The 26,093-nt window shown below is 49.3% G+C and overlaps 6 protein-coding genes across 6 annotated transcripts; 4 read left to right on the top strand and 2 right to left on the bottom strand.

Moving 5' to 3' along the window:
* Nucleotides 1-1,867: 1,867 nt before the first annotated feature.
* On the top strand, nt 1,868-2,530 carry PCYB_012480 (1-cys peroxidoxin; the record flags this gene model as incomplete). The annotated part of the gene is made up of 1 exon (XM_004220754.1): nt 1,868-2,530. One exon carries the CDS (start codon nt 1,868-1,870, stop codon nt 2,528-2,530), a length of 663 nt encoding a protein of 220 aa, XP_004220802.1.
* Nucleotides 2,531-2,884: 354 nt separating this feature from the next.
* On the bottom strand, nt 2,885-6,097 carry PCYB_012470 (WD-repeat protein p103; the record flags this gene model as incomplete). Its single annotated transcript, XM_004220753.1, has 2 exons — nt 2,885-4,543; nt 4,619-6,097. 2 exons carry the CDS (start codon nt 6,095-6,097, stop codon nt 2,885-2,887), a joined length of 3,138 nt encoding a protein of 1,045 aa, XP_004220801.1.
* Nucleotides 6,098-8,397: 2,300 nt separating this feature from the next.
* Nucleotides 8,398-11,407, top strand: PCYB_012460 (hypothetical protein; the record flags this gene model as incomplete). Its single annotated transcript, XM_004220752.1, has 5 exons — nt 8,398-8,947; nt 9,491-9,651; nt 9,947-10,979; nt 11,106-11,163; nt 11,356-11,407. Exons 3-5 carry the CDS (start codon nt 9,947-9,949, stop codon nt 11,405-11,407), a joined length of 1,143 nt encoding a protein of 380 aa, XP_004220800.1. The 5' UTR covers nt 8,398-8,947; nt 9,491-9,651.
* Nucleotides 11,408-11,972: 565 nt separating this feature from the next.
* Nucleotides 11,973-14,357, bottom strand: PCYB_012450 (phosphoinositide phosphatase SAC1; the record flags this gene model as incomplete). The annotated part of the gene is made up of 3 exons (XM_004220751.1): nt 11,973-12,218; nt 12,504-13,517; nt 13,668-14,357. 3 exons carry the CDS (start codon nt 14,355-14,357, stop codon nt 11,973-11,975), a joined length of 1,950 nt encoding a protein of 649 aa, XP_004220799.1.
* Nucleotides 14,358-16,952: 2,595 nt separating this feature from the next.
* PCYB_012440 (guanyl cyclase) lies at nt 16,953-23,953 on the top strand (the record flags this gene model as incomplete). Its single annotated transcript, XM_004220750.1, has 6 exons — nt 16,953-17,145; nt 17,251-17,496; nt 17,705-20,890; nt 21,849-23,036; nt 23,240-23,626; nt 23,879-23,953. Coding segments are annotated over 3 exons (3,624 nt in total), but the record flags the coding sequence as incomplete, so codon positions are not given.
* A 402-nt stretch (nt 23,954-24,355) lies between these two features.
* PCYB_012430 (hypothetical protein) lies at nt 24,356-25,999 on the top strand (the record flags this gene model as incomplete). The annotated part of the gene is made up of 4 exons (XM_004220749.1): nt 24,356-24,521; nt 24,765-25,003; nt 25,111-25,800; nt 25,904-25,999. The coding sequence occupies 4 exons, from the start codon at nt 24,356-24,358 to the stop codon at nt 25,997-25,999; spliced, it is 1,191 nt and encodes a 396-aa protein (XP_004220797.1).
* Nucleotides 26,000-26,093: the final 94 nt, after the last annotated feature.

The raw sequence follows: 26,093 nt of genomic DNA, 5'->3' as shown, positions 1-26,093 counted from the left end.
CCCGAAAAACAGAGGCCCAAAGCATTACAAGCGTGGACCAAAGCATTACAAGCGTGGACCAAAGCATTATAAGCGTAAACCAAAAGGATACAAAATTAAAGGCAAAGAAAAGTACACATAAATGTCACGCCGATGACTGTACTGAGTAGCGACATAAACAGGTGACCCCCCCTTCTGCGATTATTATCCTTTTCCCCCCTTAACCCACTCCGATATCCTCGAAAAGAGGGCACGCGCGGATGGACCCCACTGGGAAATCAGCCATACGCACACATTTTCACAGATCATTAACAGAAAAAATGGAATAAAACACACATGCGGGGGAAGGGGGAGGTAAAGGAGATGCTACCCCAAAAGAGGAGCAACAAAATGAACCCATTGCAATTTGTCAAGAGTGGGATTTTCAGGCGAATGAACATCAAGTCGAATGCAAAAAGAAAAAAAAAAAAAAAAACAAGTAACGTCACAACAGGTTATACTCAAAAAAAAAAAAAAAACAAGTAACGTCGCAACAGGCTATACTCAAAAACGTAAAATGCAACTCCCCAAGGGGGGTATCCTCCTACACAAAAAAACGTGCACACACTACAACACCTCTGCTTAACTGACACGAAGAAGGAGAAACGTATTCTTTCCTTTTTCTGCTCAAATGTGTCGTTCCGTGTGCCACTCAACCAGTTCCTTGTGACGCGCCATCAAGCGAGGAGGTAACCACAACAACACGTTAAGTCAACACTGATAGATGTGCCAGAAGCGGGCTGCGTAAAATAAAAAAAAAAAAAAAATATATGAAAAACTGAACCACATGGTGTAACGCTAAAATGGTTTTTTTTTTTTATTTATTTTTATTCTATCTTTTTTTTTTATTATTTTCATTCTTTATTTATATTTTTTTTTTTTTTTCCACTAAAGGTCGTACCTGGTGAGTTCCACGTCGATGCACACGTGGAACGCCACTTTAACAGGTTAAAACGGAGGGGGCGACAGGGGGGCTGTTTAGTTCGGTCTGCTCACAGTACCAACAAGGGGACTGCTTCACAGTAAGTGGCCAGTCTTCCGCAACGAAGAGAGGCCTCCCTACCATTGTGCATACACACAACAAGGGCTCATAAAAGATTCGCATTCAGTGGCCTCACCTCAGGTCCTCTCCACGCAGAAGTGGAACTTCCGTTTGCTCATATCAGAAAAATCCTCACCCCTTGGTCGATCGGCCCCTCCTTTTTGCACTTTCTGTTTCACGTCGCACATGTATCTTCTACCTCTTTCTTAAGATCAGAGGCCCTCTATCCCCTCTGAAAGCACATTCACAGAAAAAAAATTTCATCAAAAGGAAGGCACTGCGTAGTATACTCACTCAACGTTAGGTCAACTCATGTCCCTTGCCTACCGACGCTGCATCCCTTGAATCTACCCCCGAATCGCTAACACTCGGTGCGTGCGTAAAAATGCAGAAGCAATTAATTCCATTTGCTTCTTTCCACGATTGAGATGTTCTTCACTTATCCGTCCTGCTTACTCTCCCATTTTTTCAGTTCGTTTTATTCCTGATTTGAGGAAGCCAAATATTTTTTTTTTTTTTTTCAGAGATATATAGCAGCCCGCTCCTATCCCCACTTGCTCACTACACAACGTCATCCTTCCGTGCCAGTGGTCGGCCACCCTGCGCAAACTGCACAGCGATAGCGACTTCGACAACGACAACTACTGCGATACCGACTGCTATAACGATAGGAGAGAGCTAACCGCGTCGTCATCTCTTCCATTTCGTGGAGGGGCCCGCTTGTGCGCTGAGGCAAAGGTGACCTGACGCACATTGGGTACTTTCTCCCCTCGCCGCTTAGCCGCCTAACCGCCTCACCCCCTCACCATGGCGTACCACCTGGGGTGCCCCTTCCCCAATTTCACCGCCGCCGCGTCCAATGTGGAGGGCCCCTTCGACCTGTACGAGTACATGGGGGACATGTGGTGCATCCTCTTTAGTCACCCAAACGACTTCACCCCCGTGTGCACAACAGAGCTCGCAGAATTCGGAAACATGTACGAAGAGTTTCTAAAATCAAACTGCAAATTAGTTGGCTTCAGTTGCAACTCCAAGGAGTCACACGAAAAATGGATTACAGATATTAAGCAGTATGGGAAGCTGACCCAGTGGAAGATACCCATTGTGTGTGACGAATCTAGAGAGCTAGCCACAAGGTTAAAAATTATGGATGAAAAGGAAAAAGACATTAAAGGATTGCCACTCACATGCAGATGCGTTTTTTTTATTTCTCCGGATAAAGTTGTAAAAGCAACGTTATTATATCCTGCTACTACTGGACGGAATGCCAACGAGATTTTACGTGTCCTTAAATCGTTGCAGTTGACGAGTGAACAGCCCGTGGCAACCCCCGTGAACTGGAAAGTGGGCGACAAGTGCTGCGTCCTACCCACCGTGGGGGATGCAGATTTGCCTGCTCTCTTCCCCAAGGGGGTGCAGAAGGTACAACTGCCGTCGGAGAAGCCCTACCTGAGGTTTACGTCCCTTTGAGCAGTAACCGGTGCACTCCACTCTGCTACATTTTCGCGCGTACACGCACCGACGCAGTAAAACGCATTTTTTAAACCCTGCACTTTGGTGACCCCCCCCCTTGGTGACCACGACGAACTGCTCATAACGGAACTGTCAAGCGAGACACACCTACCGCAGGTGAGGTTTTTTCCCCACCGGAAGGGAGAAAAAAAAAAATAAATAAAAAAAAAAAAAAAAAAAAGAGTTTCCCCTTTTGCGTATGTGTGTGGGGGAGCGGTCAAACGGGAAAAACAAAATATACGTTAAAAAAGGCTGCCATGCTACAAATACAAACGTGAGGCCTGTTTCCCCCCATTGGGTACAGGTGGGGCACTAGGGCCGCTGCGCGCAGAGGTAGCGCAGCACGTGGGTGTTATCGCCGTACAGGTGCTGCAGCCCGCTGTACACCGTGAACAGCTGCTTCAGGATGAGCAGCAGCGCGTTCCGGTGGTCCTCCACCCCGTGGGGAGAAACTACCCTAGCCCCGCCGCCCTGCTGCTGCTCCTGCTGCTTCCCCTGCTGCTGCTTCCCCTGCTTAGTGCTTCCGCCCCGGGAAGACTGACCCCCCATGTCTGTATTCACGAAAACGCTAAAGTGACTCGTAAAAATGGCATTCAAATAACACAAGTGCAGGTGGATATGCTTCATCGTATCGTTAAGGAGCAGCACTTTAATGAAATTAATCAGTAAAAAGACAAACGGCTTGGTCAGTATCTTCACGCACAGGGGAACCACATGGTAGGGGGTCTTCTCATACACCTCCACTATGTGTTCATAGCTATTTAAAGCCAAACACAGGAGGAATGCCTTCACATACTCATTCCTCCTCACGGCCATCTTCAAATTTCTCACATTCACATGCTCTGTTAAGTATTGCGGTTCGTACAGTAGAGGAGCCACAAGTCCTCGGTAGCCACCGTTACCCCCCGAAGTTATGTGCTTGCCATCCCCGTTCTTTGAACACAACCTAACCGGAACGACGTATTGAAACTGGTGGTCCTTCGTAAAAACGTATAGACCGACACTACACGCAACAGCCACGTGTCGATCGTCACCTGAGATGCTCAATCGATTTAACGTAAGTTTGTGTTTCTTAAATCTGTTCACCATCCAATGTTCCTCCAAGCTGCCAGGTAGCATGCTGTTCTTTTTTTTCCTATTAGCGATTCTGTACTTGTCGATGTATAGATCTCCTTCCTCATCACTTAGGTCGAACTCACAAATATTGCTACCCTGAGCAGTCAGGTACCTCCTTGAGTACTCCCTCCTGATCCCATCCACACAGTAGTTTGAAGTCAAATCAATTATTTTCATCAATACGTACAGGTTCGTATCGTAGATGTACAAGGAGACACTACAATTGGCGCAACCAATGATGTAGTTCCCATTTTGTATGTAATCCACAGCAGTGAAGTAGCAGTTCTGATTCACCACAGAGTTTATCCCTTCATCTTCCAATTCATCCTCGTACACAGAGTCAGCATGCTTTCCATTTTCGTCATGCCTACCATGCATTATTTTCTTCCGCTTCTTCATCCTAGGAATGGCTGAGTATTGCTGTCCAATGTAGTGGCCCCTTTTAATATCCCTCGCTCCTTCCACCGTCCCAATTATTTCCTGCGATTGTACATCCCAAAAAATAATTTTACAACTCATGGTGCATATAGCTAGTATATCATTTCCTCTCGGATCAAAACACATAAAAGAAACGTCGTGTGAATTGACCATCTCGTCGAATTTGCTTCCTTTATTCCTTCGTGCGTATAGATCCCATAGTAGCACCTTCTTGCTCCAGGAGCAGCTTGCTATTATGCCTTCGTTTTTAAGACTCGTACTGAAACAAACCTTCATAATTGGAGAGTTATGTCCGTACAGCTTATCGATACATTTAGCTGTTTGTACATTCCATATGTACACTACATACTCGCTACCTCGACCCCCTGCAGCGACGATATTCCCACTTAGGTTCACACTCACACATAGGAACTGCACCTGCAGTTGGGGGGCCCCTCCTCGAGAACCACCACCACTCCCCCCATCCTCCTCCAACTCACACGCTGTATACACCTTAAAATTACGATATCTCAACAGGTCAAACGCCCGCACTGTCCCATCCAAAGAACACGACACGAATGCATTCCCCTGAGGAAGGAAACACACATCAGTCACTGCATCCGTGTGGACAGAAAAAGTAACAAAATTCATATAACTCACATAATCGTATAACCGAATACTCCCATCTTCACTCCCCGTGACGATAACAAATTTGCTAGTAAAATTTTCACTCTCATGGTATGCATTTGCTGTTTCTACGATGTGACTCCCTATCTTGAGGTGGCTAATGATTGGAGAGAATTTCACACATCTGACATTCCTACTCGTGGTACTCTGCTTCATGATGTAACTTTCACTTTTCCACTCCCAAACTATCACCGTTCCGTTGTTCGCCTCCGCGAGGGCTATCCACTGTCCATCGTTGCTGATCGTAATGTCATCTATTGTGCTGGCGTTTATGCTTATTGTGTAGAGGGAGGTCATGTCCGGTGCGCTGTAGATCCCGAAGCGCCCGCTCGAGTAGGCGATCACCACTAGGGAGTGCTCCCGGTTGAAGCACACGCTCGTCACTTCTTCATTCTTCTCCTGGTTGCAGAAGTAGACCTTCTTCTGCCGCCACCTCCTCGCGAACGCCTTGGTGGGGGCCGACGCTGTGGATAGCGGCTGTTCCGGCTGTTCAGGCTGTTCAGGCGATTCCTCTGTCCCATCGCCGGTCGCTTCGTTCATCGCTTCTCCCCCCGCCTCACCCGCCGCTCCTCCCACCTCTTCGCTCATCGCCTCCTCGTAGGACCAGACCAAAATCAGGCCCGACTGATTCACACTAAAGATGAACTCCCCGCCCTTGGAAAAAAAAGCCGCCACAATGGTGCTCTTGTTCCCGCCCAAAACGGTAGGCCGCACCTTCCGCCTCTTTTCCACAGTGTGGATCCGAATAGTCAAGTCATACGAGCAGGTCAAAAAGAAACGGTCATCCTCCGACACATCAATCCATGTCACATTCAACGAGTGGTAGCAAATATCGTTGTATTTAACCAGTCTGTAGTTATTCTTCCTATTGGGACTTTTCCATATGACGACTCTCCTCCCGATTCCAAGTAGGAAGTACTCTCCCCTGTGTGTGAACAAGGCGCAATTCACAGAGTCTTGTTCCTCCTGAGGAGAATACATACTCTCGTAGTTAAAAGATGTCACGATCCCTGTCTTCGACTTGAAAAGTATTCGAGATATAATCTGATCCTTTAACAAATTCAATATGCACCCGTACTCGAACTTATCAATCGTTATGGCTATTTCCATATTGGGATGAATTACGATATGTCTCAAATCATTCTTACTTTCCGATTTTAGCGTGTTGCATTTATTGTCGCTCAGATCGTAGACATTAATTCGGTTGTTCACTGGCACAAAGAGAGTGTTGCCATCACCGCTGAAGCGGATTTTCCCCCCGGTGTACACGCACCCGCAGATGTTGCTTAGACTGTAGTTCAGCATGGTGTTCTCTACGGGTTGAATTCCAAGTGGGGAGAGAGTACAACTCAATGGGTGGCAGCTTCACGCCCCCCACAGCTTCAAATGAGACGTTACAGCCTCCTATACCTGGTTGAAATGAAAAAGGTAGTGTCACGCTGCGGGGGTCCAACTCGCGCCTCCAAACAGGTGCATACATATACGTATATATGTATTAGGCATACTTGTGCGCACAAAAATAAATTCGCCGCACGCATTTGTCCGCTCGGTTCAGCTCGGTTCCGCTCGGTTCAGCTCGGTTCCGCTCGGTTCAGCTCGGTTCCGCTCGGTTCAGCTCGGTTCAGCTCGGTTCAGCTCGGTTCCGCTCAGTTCCGCTCAGTTCCGCTCAGTTCCGCTCAGTTCCGCTCAGTTCAGCTCGCCTCTCCTTCACCCCCTCCACTGGGCAGTCTTCACCTATACCACTTTTACCCGCGTTAGGGGGACGAGCTAAACGCATAACGACGCGGTACACGGCCGGGGCTACATCCCAACGAGGTACAGCCCCACGGAAATCGTTTTCCCCTCAAACATAGACTAAACTGTTATTAACTGTGAACGACGCTCAATCTATGGAGACTGTCGAACTGTTCTTTCGAAACGAAAAAAAAAAAAAAAAAAAATGACGTGCCGCTCCCCTTCGCAGCTTGTTGCGCCTACAGGCCGGAACATAAATTAAACCCCACCTCTCCACGTAGGAACAAACAAACAACTGCTTCGTTAACGCTCGAAAAAATGGAAGAACCCTATTTCGCTTCTGCAAAGCAGCAACATATAGTTCGTTCTTGCGTGGCTCAAATGGGGCGAGGTTGCGCCGCGTTGTCGTCAGGGGTGGTTACTCGCGTTTGTCGCCAATGCGTTGTCGTTACTTTGTTGATACGTTGCCGATGCTTGCGATGCTTTGCAGATTTTTTTTTTTTTTCCTCGTGCCGTCCGAGCGATGCCCCCGAAATTTTCCCCTCCAATGTTACTACTCCAGTGCGTAAAAAAAAAAAATATACGCCATCCGGGGAAAAGCACCAAAAGGGTTCATTGGGCCTTGCGTTTGCGCTTCTTTTTTACGCTTCTTTTTTACGCTTCTTTTTTACGCTTCCTTTTTGCGCTTCCTTTTCCGCGCTCTCTTCCGAGCCCTCTTCTCTTGCCTTTTTATTTTTCCCTTTTCCCCTTTTGCATTTTGCCCATAGGCCCAGGCCAGACTCCCGACAATTTTTGCATGCCCAACCTTAACTCTAACTAACTCCTTGAAAACAACGAGGCGACGTCATTTTTGCGACGTCATTTTTTGCGACTTCACCAGTGACACATGAGATCGTCACACTCAGCGGCCCCTTCAGCACTTGCGATACCTGCAGAGTCGCTCCACTTCTTCATGTCATTACTTTTTTTTTCCCCTCCCCTCCATGCAGTGTTGTTGCCATCACATTTGCCACATCGTGCCTGACACATGCACGACTCTTATGTAGCCACAACTGAATGGCAGCATTCACAGCAACAGTAGTGCTAGCATTAGTCATCGTAAAAAACAGACGCTGAACAAGGCGATCCGTTTGTCCCCCCCTTGAAGCAATTAAGACCCAGGCGGGTAGGCACACATCGCCTTCACACCTTCGCCCACCTCCGCTAAACGAAAAAGTGATCAGCAAAAGGGGAGAAAAAAAAAAAAGCGTCGTACATAGAAGATCGCCTCCATTTTTACCTGAACAGGTCAGAACTTTGTGCACGTCGCTTTTGTACGTCCCCTTTGCTCCAGTGCGGTGACACGCGCAGGAATGAGGAATCGCAGCGAAACGAAACGAAGTACTTCCGCTTCTCCCCTTCCTTCTCGCCCACCGCGCATCCAGAACGTTTTCCCAAATTCAATAATTTCCAAAGTTGCACTCGTACCACGTGATGTGTCTGTGTGTGCGCTGTGTAGTGGAGAAGAGGCGAAAAAGGGAAAAAAACTCCTGAACAGGTAGCCAAAATAAAAAAACACCTGCACAGGTAGCCAAAATAAAAAAAACACCTGAACAGGTAGCCAAAATAAAAAAAATACCTGACCTAATTGGGCAAAAAAAAAAAAAAACAAAACAGTAAAATTGCAAATTTTGCTAGCGAAAGGGACTCACCACAGCAACGGCGGAACAACCTGAGAAAAACCGCGCTGCTCGCATGACGAAAAACGCACCACATAAAAAAGAGACAAAACGACGAGAAGCCCATCTGAGATAAGAAGACATAAAACGCACGGGCACAAAGACGATCGACTGCACCCCATATACCCCCACCCCCCTAGGAGTTGCAAAAATATGAAAATTATAAATCCGAGCAGCTGCAATGTAAGTACCATCAATCATTTGCCAAACGGCAGACCTACGCGAGAGCCAGTGAAAAACGAGGGAGAATCCGATAGGAAAGGGGAACAACACGTTGCGAACAAGAAATCTCACCATGTAAAGGTGAGTCGTGCACAAAGCGGGGGAGAAAACACCCTCCATGAAGCTCCCCCCGAACGGAACACCCACACCGATGAAAAAAATGAGAAAGATAAAAAGGGATCAGGCTCACCCAAAGGAGAGGAAAAATTATCAGATGGGAGCAGAAGCACAACGTCGAACTCGATACCAACGATGAAGATATGGGAAAAACCCAACGTGGGGGAACATCCCGGAGGGAGACACTCAAATGGTGAGTACTCGAAATGGGCACCACAAAAAAATTACCAAGACGCACAGGAAAATGAAAATATCAATGAGGGAAAAAAGAAGAAAGGAAAAAAAAAGAAAAAGAAAAATGATCCCCTTCATGAAGGGGGTAGAAGCAAACGTATAGACAACGTACCAGGGGATGAGTCAAACCGTGTGTCCCATTTGAAAAAAATATACTCGTTAACAGAAGGGGGTGTCTCTCCACACCGTTTTGGAGGCCTTACTGAATTGGAAGAGGACAGTTTCGTAGGGTCTCTCTCGAGTGAAAATTCGAGTGCTCAATGCGATAAGGGAAAAAGAACCAATAGTAGCTTTGGAGAAGATAAGATAAGTACCCACGAGACACCCCCCATGAGAGAGATCCTAAGGGGAAATACAACAAAGGAGAACCCGTTCGATCCTCTTGGCGACGCACGTAGAGTAGAGAAGACCCCCTTATGTTGGCAGAATGAAGCGCGAGAGACAGCTAGAAGGAGTTGCAATGAGGTAGCAGCAGCAGGGGGCATAAACGAAGGGGTGGGAGAAGTGAGCAAGGGAGTTGCCAACGGGGGTCATGCCGGTACTGAAAAATCCCAATCGGAAGGTCAATACCCAAAGAGGGACACCACAAGCGACGGTGCCAACAATGGGGACGGCGATGAAGGCGACAAAGGCGAGGACGGCGACAAACGTTCATCCACCCCCACAGCTGCAGCTGCAGTTACACCCAAAAACGAAATTGAAAAATTAAAAGAAGAAATAAAAAAGGAAGTATACAACAGATTAAGCATCGCACTAGACATGAACATGAAGCTAAACGAAAACGAAAAGTATTATGAGCTCTTTAAAAAAAAAAATTTCAAAAATACATTATGAATAGCTGCAAATTTGTAATAATCCTTGGGAAGCACCTCAATCTCTCCTTCTGCACCATTTCAATGGCCCTGTATTACCTCCATAAATATTACGAAAAAATTTTGAGGAGGAAGAAGAATGCCTTGCCCTACTTGATTGGTGGTGCTTGTATATTCTTGGCATGGAAAATGAGAGAGGACATGGAAAACCTGAGGAAGTCTAAAAAGCTGTACGACATTCCGAAAATGATTTTTAAGTTACTTAATTATTTTGACAAGAAAAAAAATAAAAAAAATAGAGGGAGCTACAAGTTGGCATGATCTTGAGTGGGTGCGCTTACCGGGAGTGGGAGGACCTTTCGGATGAGTTCACTTTCGGTTCGACCACGGGGAATGCCGGGAATGCGGGGAATGCGGAGAACGTGGGGAACGCGAAGAACGTGGAAAACGCGGCAACGGGGGAAGGCGAAAGTGGAAGGCGCCGCGGGGAAGAAGCTCGGCCTCCGGGAGAGGCATCCCAAAGAGGGACTCCCCCACGCAGCAGGAAAAAAAAGCGAAGGCTCTCCCCTAAGGGCGACGCGAAGAGGCCCTCTGCGGAACCTGGCGAAAGGAGCAGCCTACACCGAGACCTGGCCCAAATAAAGCGCATAATCAGCACGGGCTACGTGTCTGACGTGAACAACATAAGCCACGTTAGCGACTGCTTCAACTCGTACCTGTCCGAGTGCAACAGCAGGGACGTCTCCGAGTATGAGTTCGCGGGGGGGGAGCGCGGCGCGCGTGATGGTCTACGTGATGGCCCGCGTGATGGCCCGCGTGATGGCCTGCGTGATGGCCCGCGTGACGATCTACCTGACGACCTGCGTGACGATCTACCTGACGACCTGCGTGACGGTCTACCTGACGAGCGCGAGGAGAGCCCCCCCCAAACGTACCTGACCCACTTCCAGCAGCTGTGCAAGCGCGAGAAAAGAAAAATCCACATCTCGGCCTCCAAATGGGTTCTAAAAAACTCAGGACAGAAACTGCAACTCATGCAGAAGGTAATAATTTACTACGAAGGGGAAGTCCTCAAAAGCATAAATTATTTTTTAAAAGCAGATATATTTTCCTTCGACTTGTTGCCATCGTTTATTGGGAATTTTGTTCGCATCATGAAGGGCTACGTGTCGCAGGATGAGGTAGTCAATCTGCAAAAAATTGCATCCCTGAGCATACTGGATTATTACAAAACCCCTCTTTGTTTGGTCTTCACTTCGAAAGAGATCATGGTGGCTTCCATCCTGCGTGCATACATTTCGTTGAAGTGGATCTGCGGTGAGCTGGACCTACAGGCTATGTCTCTCCAGGGTGAGTAGCTCGTGGTGGCTCCATAGGGAGAGCTGATCCAGGCTCAGTCACCCACTTAGCGCGTACACTGCTTGTACCTCTTTAACTTATCACCGCTACACATGACCACTCCTCCCCCCCCCGTAGATTTTGAAAAGAAGGCGACCCGCTTCACTCAGCACGTCAGTTCGAAGAACCCCATCAGGTGGGTCCCTCCCCCCCGAGGGGGAGAAGCCCCCGTCCTGGGGCACACACTTTTTCGTCCCCCTATAGGTGGCACCATTTACGCGGCACCTTCACCCACCTGCTGTGCGGATGCGTGCAACTGACCACCCTGTATCACTTCCTTTTTTTCACCTAATCGTATTTTCTTCTTTCCCTTTCCCCCCTGCGATAGCATAACCCGGGTGAAGATAGCGTTGCGGGAAATCAGGCTGTTCGGAGAGTGATGCGAGCGGGATGGCTCAGTCACTCAGAGGGGTGGTGCTAGTTTTACATACCCCACAAAGTGTGCCCTTGGAGAGCATTCAAACCGTAGATGTAATCAAAAAAGGAAAAAAAAAATGGGACCCGAATGAACCCACACATGGGTTGGAATGAACCCTCCAAAAAAAAAACACAAACGGAGCTAACAAGAACGCCCATCCCTAGGGACGAAAAATTTCGCGCGACATCGGGTCGCAGTACTGCCGGTAGTCAACCTTGTCCTCGAGTCTATGACGGAGAACGTTGAAGTTAGGTATCATATGCGCAGAGGTCCATGTAGTGAATTGGTTCTTCTTCGTGTCGAACCTTGTGAAGTGCCATGACCTTTCCTCCAAGCAATGGTAACTCTGATTGGCCAATTGGGAGTTCCCCAACTTAATATGGTGAAGAAAAAATTTATTTACTTCCCTGTCTCGTCTCCGCAAATCTACCATGTCGTTGAAATAAGTTTTTGTAAAATGCTTAAAGGAGAGATACTCCTTGCAGAGATGTGCGTGATTCTTCCCGATTTCGTTTTTTATTTTCCGATCAACTTGCCACATTTTTTTTTTTTTTTTTAAATTTGTAATCAAATGTGTCATACTCGTCTAGCAGGAACCTCTGTTCTGATTTTTTCACTTTGCTTTTTTCGTCACTGCAGTTTGGCGCGTTGGCATTTTGGAGACTGTCTAAGTTGAGTTCCGTGTACTGGCCATTTTTATAAATGTAGTGCATGTACAGGTCTGAGAGGAACTCTTGAAGAGTGCTCGCCTGGGTCGCTTGCCTGAGCAGCAGCTGCATGTTGTGCGGGGGCAGCTCAGTCGGCGGCAGCTCGGTCGGCGGCAGCCCAGTCGGTGTTAGCCCAAGCGGTGATGCCAGCCCAAGCGGTGATGCCAGCCCAAGCGGTGACGCCAGCCCAGTCGGTGGTCCCAACCCAGTCGATGGCGCCAACCCCATCGCCACTCGCAACGCATCCATGACTATCCCCCTCACGATCGACATCGAATCGGACCTCCGCGCGTTCTCCCCCGTGGCACCTCCCCCACGGCAGGTACTATATATAAAAAAAAAAAACTTAACCAAATTCGCGTTGAAGTATATTGGGCAGTACCCCCGCGGCGTTTTGTTAATCTGGTCTTCCAACTGCTCCATCTGCTCCAGCTGCTTCGTCCTCTCCATCTGCTTCGTCCGCTTCATCCGCTTCGCCCTCTCATACGCTCTCGAGTAATAGGCGCAGGCGTCCTTCCCGTTAACCACCCGGTTCTTCATTAGCTCAATTAGCTTTCTCTTAAAAATGGGGTTGCAGCGTGTCTTCCCCTCCTCGTGTACAACGGGAGAGTCATCCACATGGATAATACAGGAACGTTTAAGAATATTTGTCACTGCGCCAGTTTCACATGGGTGTCCTGTCCTAAAAGAGGAATGGCGCTTCCCGTTTCGTCTCCCACTCCTGTTTCCTCCCCTCCCAATAAGGGAGCACCCACTCATCAGCATGTACTGATAGGGACCGCTGTTCAAGCTGCCATAATTCAGGTAGGGTTCCAACGCAAAGGACACCTTTTTGTGACTCATATACTGGTGGATGATCTGCTGCACGTCCTTCTCGAATGTGTAGGGGTTAACCAGGGGGGGGGCGCGTCTATACACCCGGTGGTTGCACTGACCCAGCGATTGGCCTTTCCTCTCCGTGTGGCCGCTCCTCTCCGTGTGGCCGCTCCCCTCCGTGTGGCCGCTCCTTCCCGTGTTGCCGCTCCTCCCCGTGTGGCCGCTCCCCCCCAGCGAAGCGCACAGGGCGTCCACATGACTCATGTACACCATGCGCACGCTGTACCGCTTACAGAAGCAGTAGTAGAGGAGAAAAAACACGTCGAAAAAAATCCTCAAGTAGTTAAGGTAATTATATGTCGCTATGAGTCTCCAAGTTCGGAACCTAAAAATATTTTTATTCTCAAAGTAGAAGTGCAGGTCGTGTTTGTATGCGTCGTAGAACTTGTAGATGTGGGCGATTAGGTTCAGGGACCGTTCGAATGGGGACAACACATCTGTTGCTGCTTTCTTGGACAGCCTCCCCGTGTGGCTCGCTCCTCCGCAACTCTTCAGAAGTAGCGCCGCCGCAGTGGAGGACGCGCAGGTGACTTCTCCAGTTTTCGCCACTTCCGCCACTCCTGCCGCCACTCCTGTCGCCGCTTCTGTCGCCGCTCCTATCGCTGCTTCTGCCGCCACTCCTATCGCTGCTCCTCTCACCGCTACCTCCAGCACCTGCGCGAAGCGGCCCTCCCAGTCGTGTGCATTGTACACGTTTTTGAAAACATTTGTCTCGCTGAAGCATCGGTAGAACTTCAGATTGCGCAGCATGCTGGGCACGACTTTGTTTTTCCTCCCCTGGGGGCGCCGCGCAGCAGTTCTGCTAGCAGTTCGGCTAGCAGCTCGTCTAGCAGTTCTGCTAGCAGTTAACCGATCAGCTCGCCGCTCAACTCGCCGCTTGGCGAGGCTCCCCCCCAGGAGGGACTCCGCCTTGGCGCAGAAGCGCTCCAGCGGGAGGACCCACCAGAAGGGGTGGGCGCGCCCCCCGCCCGCGGGTCGAAAGAACGTGCGCCCGTGCACGTACGTGTCGAGGTCGTGCGCGTGCCGGATGTCCTGCAGCTTATCATCAGCCACACCCAGGAACAAATTAATGGACTTCTGTTTCTCCAGATCGTTGAACGAGCTAATATAGTACCGCTTAATAGATGTCAGTAACTCCTTCGATTGAACAAAAAAGTTGTTACTCTGCCCAGGTGTGTACTTCTTATGTGCAGTAGAACCAGCATACTGCTTGGCTATGGCATCCCCCAGCTCTTCATACACCTGAGATAGGTATCCCACATGGTTAACGCATAATGCCTTCTTTTTCACACGACTAATTAACTCCAAAAAATGTATCAACATATACATTTTGAGAAATAATTGAGCTGCGTTTGTCCTATCGAGACAGTCTACACAATTGAAACGGAGGATACCTCTTTGAATCACTACCACCTCTCCATTCCGAAGGTAGAAATAACCCACATTGGATTGAGAAAATTAAAATTATTTTCAATTTTTGCAGAGTATACTTGGTACCGATTTTGTATGCCTTCCTCAAGTCCAGGTGTTTATAGACGATTCTAATCGGAGGAGGCATGTCCTTGTTGATCACAGCAATGCAATTTTCATACTCATTTGATAAACTATTTTCATCGCTGTGTTTATTTTTACTCAACAGGTTAATAACAATAATGGGATATCCATACCTTGAGAGGAGGTGTCTAATATGCCTTTTCGTGCAGGTAAAAAGGACATCATTTTGAATGCATTTTATTTTGGGTCTCTTCAGCAAATGGTAGTTAGCACCCTGAGTCCAGAATACAGGAACGGATCCTCTCAGTTGTACATAAGAAAGGATGGTAGTTTCGTGATCTCTTTGAAATAAAATTAGCTCTGTTTCTACCTGGTTAGCTGCGTATCCCTTAGAATTGATACCTCTTTTTCGGTACCTCGTCCCAGCGTACTTATTGCACCTTCTGGCAATGAAGGTGACATCTATCACTTTACCTTCACAACAAAATTTTGACTGAACAAAGAACCCACTAATTGTTGGCACACATATGAATACGTTTTGCCGAACGAATGGCTTACTATGGTAACGATTCCATAGGTACTCATTTGTGTAATACCTGTTGTGGATGTTACCTCCTCTCAGGAACTCCTTCTGCAAAAAATAATTCTCCTGTACACAGCAAGGTAAATTATATGTGTATGAAAAATAAATGTGCTTGTGATTAACGCTATTGTAGAAAATTTGGACTAACTCATTTTCATCGTTGAAATTTTCAAAGACGTCATCCCTGAAGGGGATCAACAGGACTGATTTAACGAGATACACCTTGTGCTGATTGAACAGGACAGCTACTTTTTCCTTCTTCGTGATGACATACAGATAGGGGTAGTTTAAGAACCGGATGCATCCCAGGACCCCCTCACACTTGCATACATACTCTAAGCCATTTTTCCAAACGAAGTTACGATAGGACGACTTCCGGTGCACTAAAAAATTCTTCTTCACTTGGACCTCTCTGCTCCTCCCCACCTCCGTTATTTCGTATGCCTCCTCCTTTTTGTTCAGCCCCACGATGAACAGCGACTCCCTGCTCCCATACAATTTCACCTTCCGCAGCGCGGCCAGGCTCCCCGCCTGCATCTCGTGAAGGGTTGGAACGGTGTGCCTGCCGCTTGCCCGCCTTCTAACCGCTTCTTCCCGAGTTGATTTGCCGCCTGCTGCCCGCTCCTTCGCCGAGTTGATTTGCCGCCTTCTAACCGCTTCTTCGCCGAGTCGATCTGCCGCCTTCTAACCGCAGCATTCTTCACCCGTTTGCGCCGTTTTGAGGTTACTTTCCGGGCTTGCCGCTTGCTGCTTACTGCTTGCCGCTTAATCCTTGCCGCTTACTGCTTACTGCTTATTACTTGTTTTTTTTTTTCTTCTTTCTCCCTCCCCCTTCTTATTCTGCCTCTTCTTCCGCTTCTTTCTTTTCCTGCCCCGCCGCACCGCTACGCCGAATAGCGCACCCGCCGCCTCGCCTAGGCCCGTCCACCAACAGAACAATTTTTCATCATACCATCCCGAGGTTGACTCCCTCTCCCCGCCATGTGGGAAGAACCGCGTAAGGGGAACAGCGTAGGAGGAGCCGCGCAGGAAGAGCCACGTGACGTACCCTTTTCTCCCGACTTTCCTCCCGACTTCCCTCCCTCTTAGAGAAAATCCCCTTCTCGTGGACGCTCCCCTCCCGCACTCTCAGCCAGTCTATTTGCACCTTACGTCCAGCACGATCAAGCGCGCTCGCCAAAAAAAAAAGCACGTACATGTATACATGTATATATATACACATGCGTGCACACCACTTCGCACTCCCAAGGGGGCAGTTGCCCCCCCCAGCACTTGCGCTGTGTAGAAAATAATTTTGTGCGTCATTTTCCTGACACCACGTTCATGTGCACCAGCTGCCGAGGTGAAGTTTGACCCTGCACAGAAGACAATCATCACCCTTCCCCCACGTTAGTCGCCTCCACTTCGGCTTCCAACTCCCCAAGCGATGCTACAAAGGGGCAACCTGTGCAGTGAGGTGATGCAACTATGTGAAGCATTTTCACATGGCTATATGTCACCAACTCATATGACCAGGTGTGCATGCAAAAATGGTGCCGCGTCCCCCAGGCAGGGGGTAACTGTCGTGCACGCGGATTCGCCGGTGCCGCAGTTCTGCCCATGCGCGAGCGTTGCATACGTGTGGTCTGCGCGAGCGTTGCCATTTCAGCCGCCCCGTCCGTTCTGTATACACACGCATATGTACGTACGTATGTATGTACTTACGTATGTACTTACCTATGTATGTGTTTACTTATGTAAGTATGTATGCACGTATGCATGCATGTGTGTATTTATTTACTTTTTTTTCCTGTCTTTCCATTTTATGTGCGTTTTTTTTTTTTTTTTTTTTTTTCCACCTTGGTCAGGCAAAGTTCAACCCTGAAACGTCCCTCCAATTCTGCTTCTTCTTCCTGCCCCTCCTGCTCCTTCCTTCCGCCCGTCCTAAAATGCACAACCGCCCGCACGATGATTAAAAATATCTTCAGTGAGTACCTGAAGTCGCATGAGGTGCGGCGGACGGACCACGAGGCGCTCAGCAAGGTTGCCAGGGATTACAAGGTAGGTTCGCCAGGCCAGGGAGTGCACCGCTTCGTACCCTGCACCGCTTCGTAGCCAGCACCGCTTCGTACCCTGCACCGCTTCTCACCTCTTCTCACCGCGCAGAACGACTACACCTCCGACTGGCGATGGTTCAGCATCAAGTGCGAGCGCATAATTGAGAACGAGCTCCAAAAAAAGTCCCTGCGTGAGGAAGACAGGAAGACCTACAGCAGCTGGGTGAAGGAGGCCCAGCACCTCTCGACATTTAGATCCTTCTTTCCAAAAATACTCCTCAAGGTTTACAGCCGATGTGATGACCCCAACAAATTTTTTTCCAAACTCGTTATCCAGAAGTTCGATGCCGTCGTGGTGGGCGCACCTGCTGACAAGCCGCAGCAACGGCGCAGGCCCAGAGGGGCCAGCCGAGGCCGAGAGGGGCCTACCCAGGCCGAGAGAGGCCGACAGAGGCCATCCGAATGATAACCGAGGGCCACGTGCAGTCCACTTGAGACCCACTTCAGCGCCACTTCTGCACCACTCCGAGTCATTCCTTTTCCACCCCCCCTTCTCACCTCAGTTCTTCTGCGACGCAAGCGGCTTCTCCAACCTGGCAGAGCAGCTGGACAAGCGAATCAACGGAACGGAACTCCTGGGGAACTGCCTGAATAAGTTCTTTAATATCCTCATCAAAATTATTGACTGTTGGGGTGGGGATATAATTAAATTCAGTGGCGACGCTGTGCTGGTCGTTTGGCCGTTGCGGCGGGGGAACGCGCCAGGGAACGCGCCAGGGACGGTGGCAGGAAACGTGGCAGCCCACATGGAAGAGTCATCCGGGAGAGCCACCCCCCCCGAGGCAAGCGCACCCTCTGCCACTTCTCCACTTGCGGGGAAAGAGACCCAAGCGCAAAGCAACTCCGACTATTACCCATCCGACACGGCGACCCCCAAAGCAGATGACACAAAAGAAGGGAAAAAGAAGAAAAACCAAAAGGAGAAAAACGTAAAAAAAATATGCCTTCTAGCCCTGGGATGTTGTGTAGACATACATAAACTACTGAATAAATTTCCAACTCCGATTGAAAATAAATATCTCAAGGTTCACATTGCGATCACCTACGGGAAAGTCAGCTTCCTCCAACTGGGGAACGTACTTAATAAGAGAGACTACCTCCTGTCTGGTAAACCTTTAGAAGAAATAGGTATCGCTGAATCACTTGCCAGAAATGGGGAGAGTGTAATATCTCACCGGTTTTACGACAAGGTGAAGGATAAAATTGTCGTGAAGGAAACGCCGAAGAAGAAGTTCCTCCTTTTTGTGAAAATGAAAGAGGAGATAGACATGCGGGAGTTGAAGAAGGAGTACGAGCAGGAGGACGAGTGGGAAGTCCCAACGGGGGAGCTACCCAGGGGGGGGCATGGAGAAGGGCATAGGGAAGGGCATGGAGATGTGTCCAGGGAAGCCTCTGGAGGGGCCTCTGGAGAAGCCTCTGGAGAAGCCTCTGGAGGAGCCTCTGGAGAAGCCTCTGGAGGAGCCTCTGGAGGAGCCTCTAGAGGAGCGTCCATAGAACAGGCGAGCGAAGCGCGCAACGCCTGGGGAACGCGCACAGGAAGCAGATACGATGCTAAGGAGACCCCCCTCCCACACGAGCACTTCTGCTTCCTTCTGAAGAGTTTCATCCCAGATATCGTATATCGAAAAATATCAATCGGGTGCAACGTCTTTCTGAACGAAATCAGGAAAGTCACGATAATTTTCTTATCTGTGAAGGACATAGATACGTCTACCATGATTGGTGTGTATTCTGCTCATGGAATTATGAAGCTAACACAGAAGGCAGTCTTCACCATGGAGGGTACTATTAATAAATTCATTTACGACGATAAAGGGATACTTATTCTGATCATGTTTGGTCTCCCTCCCTTGTACCACTGTGATGACTCCGTGAGGGCTCTACTGACTTGCTTCCGATTAGTGGATGCTTTAAAGAGTCTCAAGCTAAATGGAAGTATCGGTATTTCCACAGGGAGAATATGGTGTGGGATTATTGGGAATAAAATCAGGAAGGAATATACTGCACTTGGGGACTCTGTCAATGTTGCTGCTAGACTCTGCTGCAAAGCAGGGAATAAAGAGATTTACGTCGATGAAAACACCTTTAACGGATGTAAGCATTTTATTTCCTTTCAGAAACTCATCTCTATTAAGGTCAAGGGGAAGAACAAGTTGATTAGGATTTACTCTCCCATAGGGACCATCAATAGGAGATCTCCTCAGTTCGGCTTGGAACAAGGGGGAGAGCATGGTTACTTCACTGATGAGGAATTGCAGGCGGGAGCGGAGGATCTCGTTGAAGAGGGGGAGGCGCAAAAAGGAAGCGATAAAAGAACACACCGGGGGAGCGGAAGTGATAGGTGTACACAGGGGGGGAGCGGAGGTGATAAATGCACACAGGGGGGGAGCGGAGGTGATAAGTGTTCACGACGGGAAAGCAGCCTGGGTGCGCAGCGTGAAGGAGAGGTAGGCGCCCGTGGCGGGGCCCGGGACGAGCGCGACGCCCACACTGCAAAAGGAGCCGCCGACGTGGCCGAAACCGCCGACGTGATCGAAACCGCCGACGTGATCGAAACCGCCGACTTGATCGAAACCGCCGACTTGATCGAAACCGCCGACTTGATCGAAACCGCCGACTTGATCGAAACCGCCGACGTGGCCGAAACCGCCGACTTGATCGAAACCGCCGACGTGGCCGAAACCGCCGACGTGGCCGAAGACACGGAGGTCAACGAAGTCACCGACTTCTCCTTCCTGAACAGGAACTATCTCCTTCGCTACTACGAGCGCACGTTCCGCCGCAGGATCAAGCACCTGCTGGGGAAGAAGGACTGCCTCTACTACTTGAGGCAGTGCGAGGGGGGGGGCGGCGCCACGTGCAAGGGCACGTGGAAATATACGCGGAAAGACACGCGGCAGGCCGATAACGAAGCCGCCAACCAAGCCGCTAACCAAACCGCCAACCAACCCGCCAACCAACCCGCGCACCGGGGCGACCCGTACGGCCAACTCAAGAGCGCCACCCCCCTGGACTACAGCACACACACAGGCCCGCTCCTCCTGCACGAGTACTACGACCCCCTCTACTGCGACTTCACCCAAATGTACAACACAGGAGGAGTGCTCTTCCTCCAGGGAAACGAACATCTCGGCATATTCGAAATTATCACCCTCATCTCCAGGAAGCTAAGTAATTTCAAGGCATTCAAAATTAGTAACATGCCTCACTCTCTCTACATAAACGTAACGAACCCTTTGCTTCCCTGGAAGATGCTCTGCAACGACATGCTCCATCTATGGAGTGCTTGCAAAATGAGGAAGGCAAATAATCTAATTAGATATGAAGACAGTTACAATTTACTTCGAGAAATCACGCACCCCTCATACCACTGGTTTTTTAAATGCATGTCGAGTGTTGTGGACGACCTAGACATCCCCTATTTGAGACACTCAGATGGGAAGGACAAAAAGGAGAGGAAGACAGGAGTCCGTTCGAAGAAGACAGCAGTCCGTTCGAAGCAGACGGGAGCAGTGCTGCTCTCCACGGACAAAGACACTGATGTAGGGACGGATGATCCTACTGATGAACTCACCTGTGCGGATACGCATGCGCGACAACAGGGGGGTGGCAGATCTAAAAAGAAAAGAAAAAAAAAAAAACAACAATGGCTGCTCCACCAACAGTTGCCCCAGCAGTTGTGGCAGTGACGGGAAGGACAGATCCAAACAGAGGACAAGGAGGAAGAAGCAAAAGAGTAACTTTTGCAGGCGGATCCTAACCGCCGTCGATCACTTCTTCAGTAGGAGCACGCAGGCGAGGTGGCGCCGCCCTGGAGCGTTTCCTAGTTCGGGCCTCGCGCGGTCGAGCGAAGCGGCTGACCAGGCGGGGAACAGGGCGCAATCTCAGACCGACACTCAAACGACCGCTCAGACAGACACTCAAACGGACACTCAAACGGCCGCTCAAACCCGTGGCCATGCCCCCTCCCCAGGGAGTTACCGCTTCGCAGAGGTGCACCCCCTATTCAAGGCAGACGCGAAGGACAACCGAATCGGGATCATCAGCTCCATGCTTTACTATTTCACCCTCCACGAGTACACGCTCATCGTTTTTAACTACCGAGCGGGCACCTCCTTAAACGTCATGGGTGATGAGAGCGCGTGGGGGATCTGCAAAAATATTGCCAAGCTGGCCATGTATAAACGAGCGAAAATTTTAAACAGCATACAGAGGGGGGTCAAACACTGGAGGAAGCACCACTGCAGGGGGTGTAACTACTGCAAGGGAGTTCCCCATATGGGAGGTATCCATCCCTCCGCGTGGAGTGATGATCGCGCTTTAGCCACCCCGAGTGATAGCACCTATTGGGCACAGGGAGGCCGCTCCTCCGCCAGCACACATACACAAAGTGGACAGCCCTCCCGCGAGGGGGAAGCGGGCAGCCTCGGCCACAGGCATAGCGACGTACGCGGAAGTTGCGGTGGTAGCGGTGGTGGTGGTGGCAGCGGTGGTGGTGGTGGCAGCGGTGGTGGTGGTGGCAGCGGTGGTCGTCGTAGTAGTGGTGGTAGTGGTGGCAGTGCCCACGAAGCCACTACCCCGTCGGGGGGAGGAACACAAAGACACCTAAACAAGTCAGGCAACCTGGGTGACATCAACATAGCTCAGATGTTCAGGGAGGAGAGAGCCAAAAAAACACAAGCAATCAACAGGAGGTTCTACAAAACGTTGTGTCCAAACATAAACGACAATATACTCCTGTACGTAGCTGAGCAGAAGATGAGGGAGCAACCGGAGGGGAGAGGTCACATCCGGGGGGATGCAGGTGTCAGTCCAATGGATGCACTCACTCGAGGAGTTGCACATAACACAAATGACACCCCACCTGTAGAAAATCAACTCACTAGCAGGATGCTCTACTCCATGCAGGAGAAGAAGTCCCCTCTGTGTGATCCCATCTTTAAAGGAAAACACAAACCTTTAATTTTCATGTTCGTAAATGGCATGAAGAACGATGACATAAAAATCAGAGCCATACAGAAAATAAAAAAATGTGCAGAGCAGTGTAATGGATACTTAAAGCTGGAGGACCTGAGTAGGGAAAGACTATGTGACTTTGTTAGTCTATGTTTACGTGTGAAGAAGGACGAGTTAAACAAGGAGCTAATCGATTACCTCCACAAGACATGCTTCGGGATTCCGAAGTTTGTCCAATACACTCTCTTCTATCTCTTAACAAAGAAGTACATCAAGCTATACAGATATGCATGCCGGGTTAAAGCGAGTGAGCCTGTTGGGAAAGCGGCTAACCAAAGGGACACCTCAATTGGGGGAAGCGGCACAGATGAACATTTACCAAGCAGTGGATTCGCTTCGAACCATGGGAAGGGTCCCCTCCGCAAGGGGGATTTCTCCTCTGTGGGTAGCACCACCAATGCAGACTCGACCAGCGCACACGACCCCACTTCGTACACATACATCAATGAAGCAACCAAGCAGATCATTACGCAGCAGAATGGGTTCCGAAACTTCCAGTTCTGTGACGAGACGGGCAGTGATGATAACGGCAGTGATGATAATGGCGGTTATCATAACGGTGGTGGTCATAACGGTGGTGGTCATAACGGCGGTTTTCACACCGGTGGTGATCATAACGGCGGTAGTGATCATGGCAGTCGCGACGAACCCCGCGGCAACGACAGCCAAGACGAACAACTCGGTGTCCATCGAGACGCCTCGCTCAGGGGCCCACCTTCAAGGGAAAAGGATAATCCAACCGGGACTCTCCAGAAGGGGTGCAAGTACAGGATAAGAGTAGTGCGCGACTTGAACTCGGCTCCCTTGGTTCCGCGCCTGGTAAGTGGGTCCGACCCTCCAAGGGCATCTACCCAAACGAACGTCTGTGAAAGCCCCCCCGAATGCATTCTTCACCAAGTGAAGCTCCTCGCATGTATATCTGTGAAATCCTTTGCATGGCTACTCTCCAAGTGAACCTGCATCCCGCCCCCCTCATCACCCCACCACCTCATCACCCCCACTTCAAACGCCGCTTCTCGCAGACGGCCCACTGCATGTCCCTGATCGATAGTCTTAACCAGGAGGAGCTACTGCTGGCAAAGCTATGTTCCTTCTTCAAGCAAAAATTTAACATAAAAAAAATGGAGTGCATATTCCCCAGATATATTTCTCGATCCGAATTGAAAAGGATAATTAAGGAGCTCATCAAGAAGAGCGTCTTCCAAGTCTGCGAAGAGAACAGAGCGAACCAAGTGCCAACGGACGATGTGAATTCCATACACAACATCAATTTTGTTTACAGGGATATTTACAACCTTATAAATGACGTCACTTCGAGAAGGCACAAACACCATTCGGTGTTCAGAAGGAACTCCACGATCCCAGACGAGGCATTGTTCTTCTGCATAATGAATTTCTCGCTCAAGAAGGTAACAAAGAAGGAGGAGCAGGATGAAATCAAATTGACTGAGGGGGATGGAAGAATGGAGGGAGGCCACCTCCCGCATCCTCCATTGATCCATTTGGCAAAAGAGTAGAAAATGCACACAACAGGGGGAGGGGGGGGTCCACTGTAGCTCCTCCCCAAAAGTGTGTGCATCGCAGTACATACATGCACCTCTAACACATGTGTGTACATTTTTTTTTTTTTTTTCGCGCGTGTGTACCCTCCCCCCCAACAGGTGCTGAACGATTTGCTCGAGAACGAAGAAAAAAAGTACATCCAAAAAATATACAAAAAGTACTTGGACGAGTAGATAACAGGTACTTGCGCGTGCAACTGTGGACCATAACATCATTTTGCTTTAAATTTTTCTAGCGTCAATTTATAAGCGTATTGATTTTTCCCCACATGGCTATCCCCATAGCGGCATTTCTCCCTTTCTCAGATCGCGCAAAAGAGCCATGTTTATATACATATACGCGGTACACATCCGTGTTCACTTCCTTTTTCGAAGCTTTCCAATCTGTCGCAGACTTGTCTACACCCTTGTACGCACAAGAAGAAACGCTCTCGAGTGAAAACCATTCCCTCCACACACTTGACTAGCCACACATTTTTTACCTGAACCGTTCAGGCAAAAAGTTCATTTTTCTTGCACATTTACCTGACCGATTATGAAAAAAAAAAAAAATTATTTAAAAAGGGCAGCTTTAGCATGAACGAATCAGGCGAATTTGCCCCGTTGCGGCAAAACGGCGTGAACAAATTGCAGACGCACGAAATGGAGAAGGAAGGGGTCACTGATTTGCCCACCTTCTCGGAGGCCCCGGAAATAAGCTCTAAAATTTACGACCACATCCTCGAGTTGGACTCCCGCGTGGGTCAGTCGCCGCGGCGCGCAGTTCAATGTTGTGACCGCGCTTTTGTCCTACCGCTCACCGTTGTAACATCGTTTTTGTCCTACCGCTCACCATTGTAACATCGCTTTTGTCCTACCGCTCACCATCGTAACATCGCTTTTGTCTTACCGCTCACCATTGTAACCGCGCTTTTGTCGAACCTCTCACCATTGTAACTCTCTTTCCTTTTCTTCCCCCCCCGCTTACCTTCCCACTCGCGCGCAGAAGCGGGAAATTCAATTCGTTCCCGAGGAAACGGCACCGAAGCGACTGCTCGTGGGGAAGTCCAAGCAGATGCAGAAGCCTACCGAAGCAGTCACGAAGTGAATGGAAAGCCAGATTCTAATCAAAATGACGAAATGAGCGAAGAACAATCCATGGGAGAATCCCAGCACAACAACACCGCGCTGTCAAACCCAAACTTCGACGAGCTACGAATGGCTGCGAGAAGAGGATCCATGCAGGTAATAACCACACGGTGGTGCTAACCAAATGATTACCTTCCCCATTATTCAACATGATGACTCCATTAAGAAAAAAAACACCAAAACTGATCGCCCCACTTTTGAAGGATCTCATCCAGGATACACACAAAAATACGCTGGAGCACAAGCAGACCAACTTTTTATGCCTCGAGGAGATTTTGAAGAAGATGGACCTGATACTGCAGCTGCAATTGAAAATGAGCCAGTCGATTGCTTCTCACCGGGAGGAGCGGCAGTTGCTGTTTCAGCACCTTTACGAGGTAGCGCTCAAGTGTGCCTTCGCATTGGTAGCGCGCAAGTGTATCCTTCCATTCGTGGCTACCTCACCCTCACCCTGTTACACGTCTACCTCCCCCCCTGAGCAGCTGAAAAAACAAATCGCGGACAAGGCCTTCAACTCGCTGTGCAACAAAGACCTCGCTAGGCGATACGTCGAAGGGGCTCAAGCGAAGCAAAAGAAAGAGATCACATTTTCCAAAACAGAACCCACGTGCGTGGAGTTACAAAGGGAGAAATATAACCGGACACAGAGCTGTGACGTGACCAAAAAGGGGACCAAGAATACACGTCTCTTCTTTTTTCACTTAAGTGAATTGGAAGAATGCGTGTACTCCTTCACTCATTTTTGCAGAGACATGTCGACTCGGATTTGTCTTCCCCCTGAGGGGGGGGGTACCCATTTGGATTCGCTTGAGCAGGGGGTACACGCACATAAGCAGGACGGTGGAAGCAGGAAAAAAAAAAAAGAAGAAGCAACACGTGATATGCTTCCACTTGTCTGAAACAATCTCACCGCTACACCCGCCGCTGCACCCACCGCTGCACCCACCGCTACACCCACCGCATGACCTCTTTTTTTCCCACATCACCATTGTGCAGTTTTTTTCCTTCCTAAGGGACCCCCAAGCAATGCAACTAATTAGGGGCCTCGAAAAGAACCTAACAAAGATAAAGAGTATGTGCATGCAGAGCTAACTTCTGTTCACCACCCTGTGGCTTCGCAGGGTTGTATTCATGCAGAGGTCACACAAACGTATGCCCACTTGTCCCATCGCCTGTCCCCAAAAAA

This window comes from Plasmodium cynomolgi, chromosome 1 (genome assembly GCF_000321355.1).
Source record: "Plasmodium cynomolgi strain B DNA, chromosome 1, whole genome shotgun sequence".
Classification (NCBI taxonomy): Eukaryota; Apicomplexa; class Aconoidasida; order Haemosporida; family Plasmodiidae; genus Plasmodium; species Plasmodium cynomolgi.
Note: the sequence above shows the minus strand (reverse complement) of the source record. Positions and strands in the feature narration are given on the sequence as shown.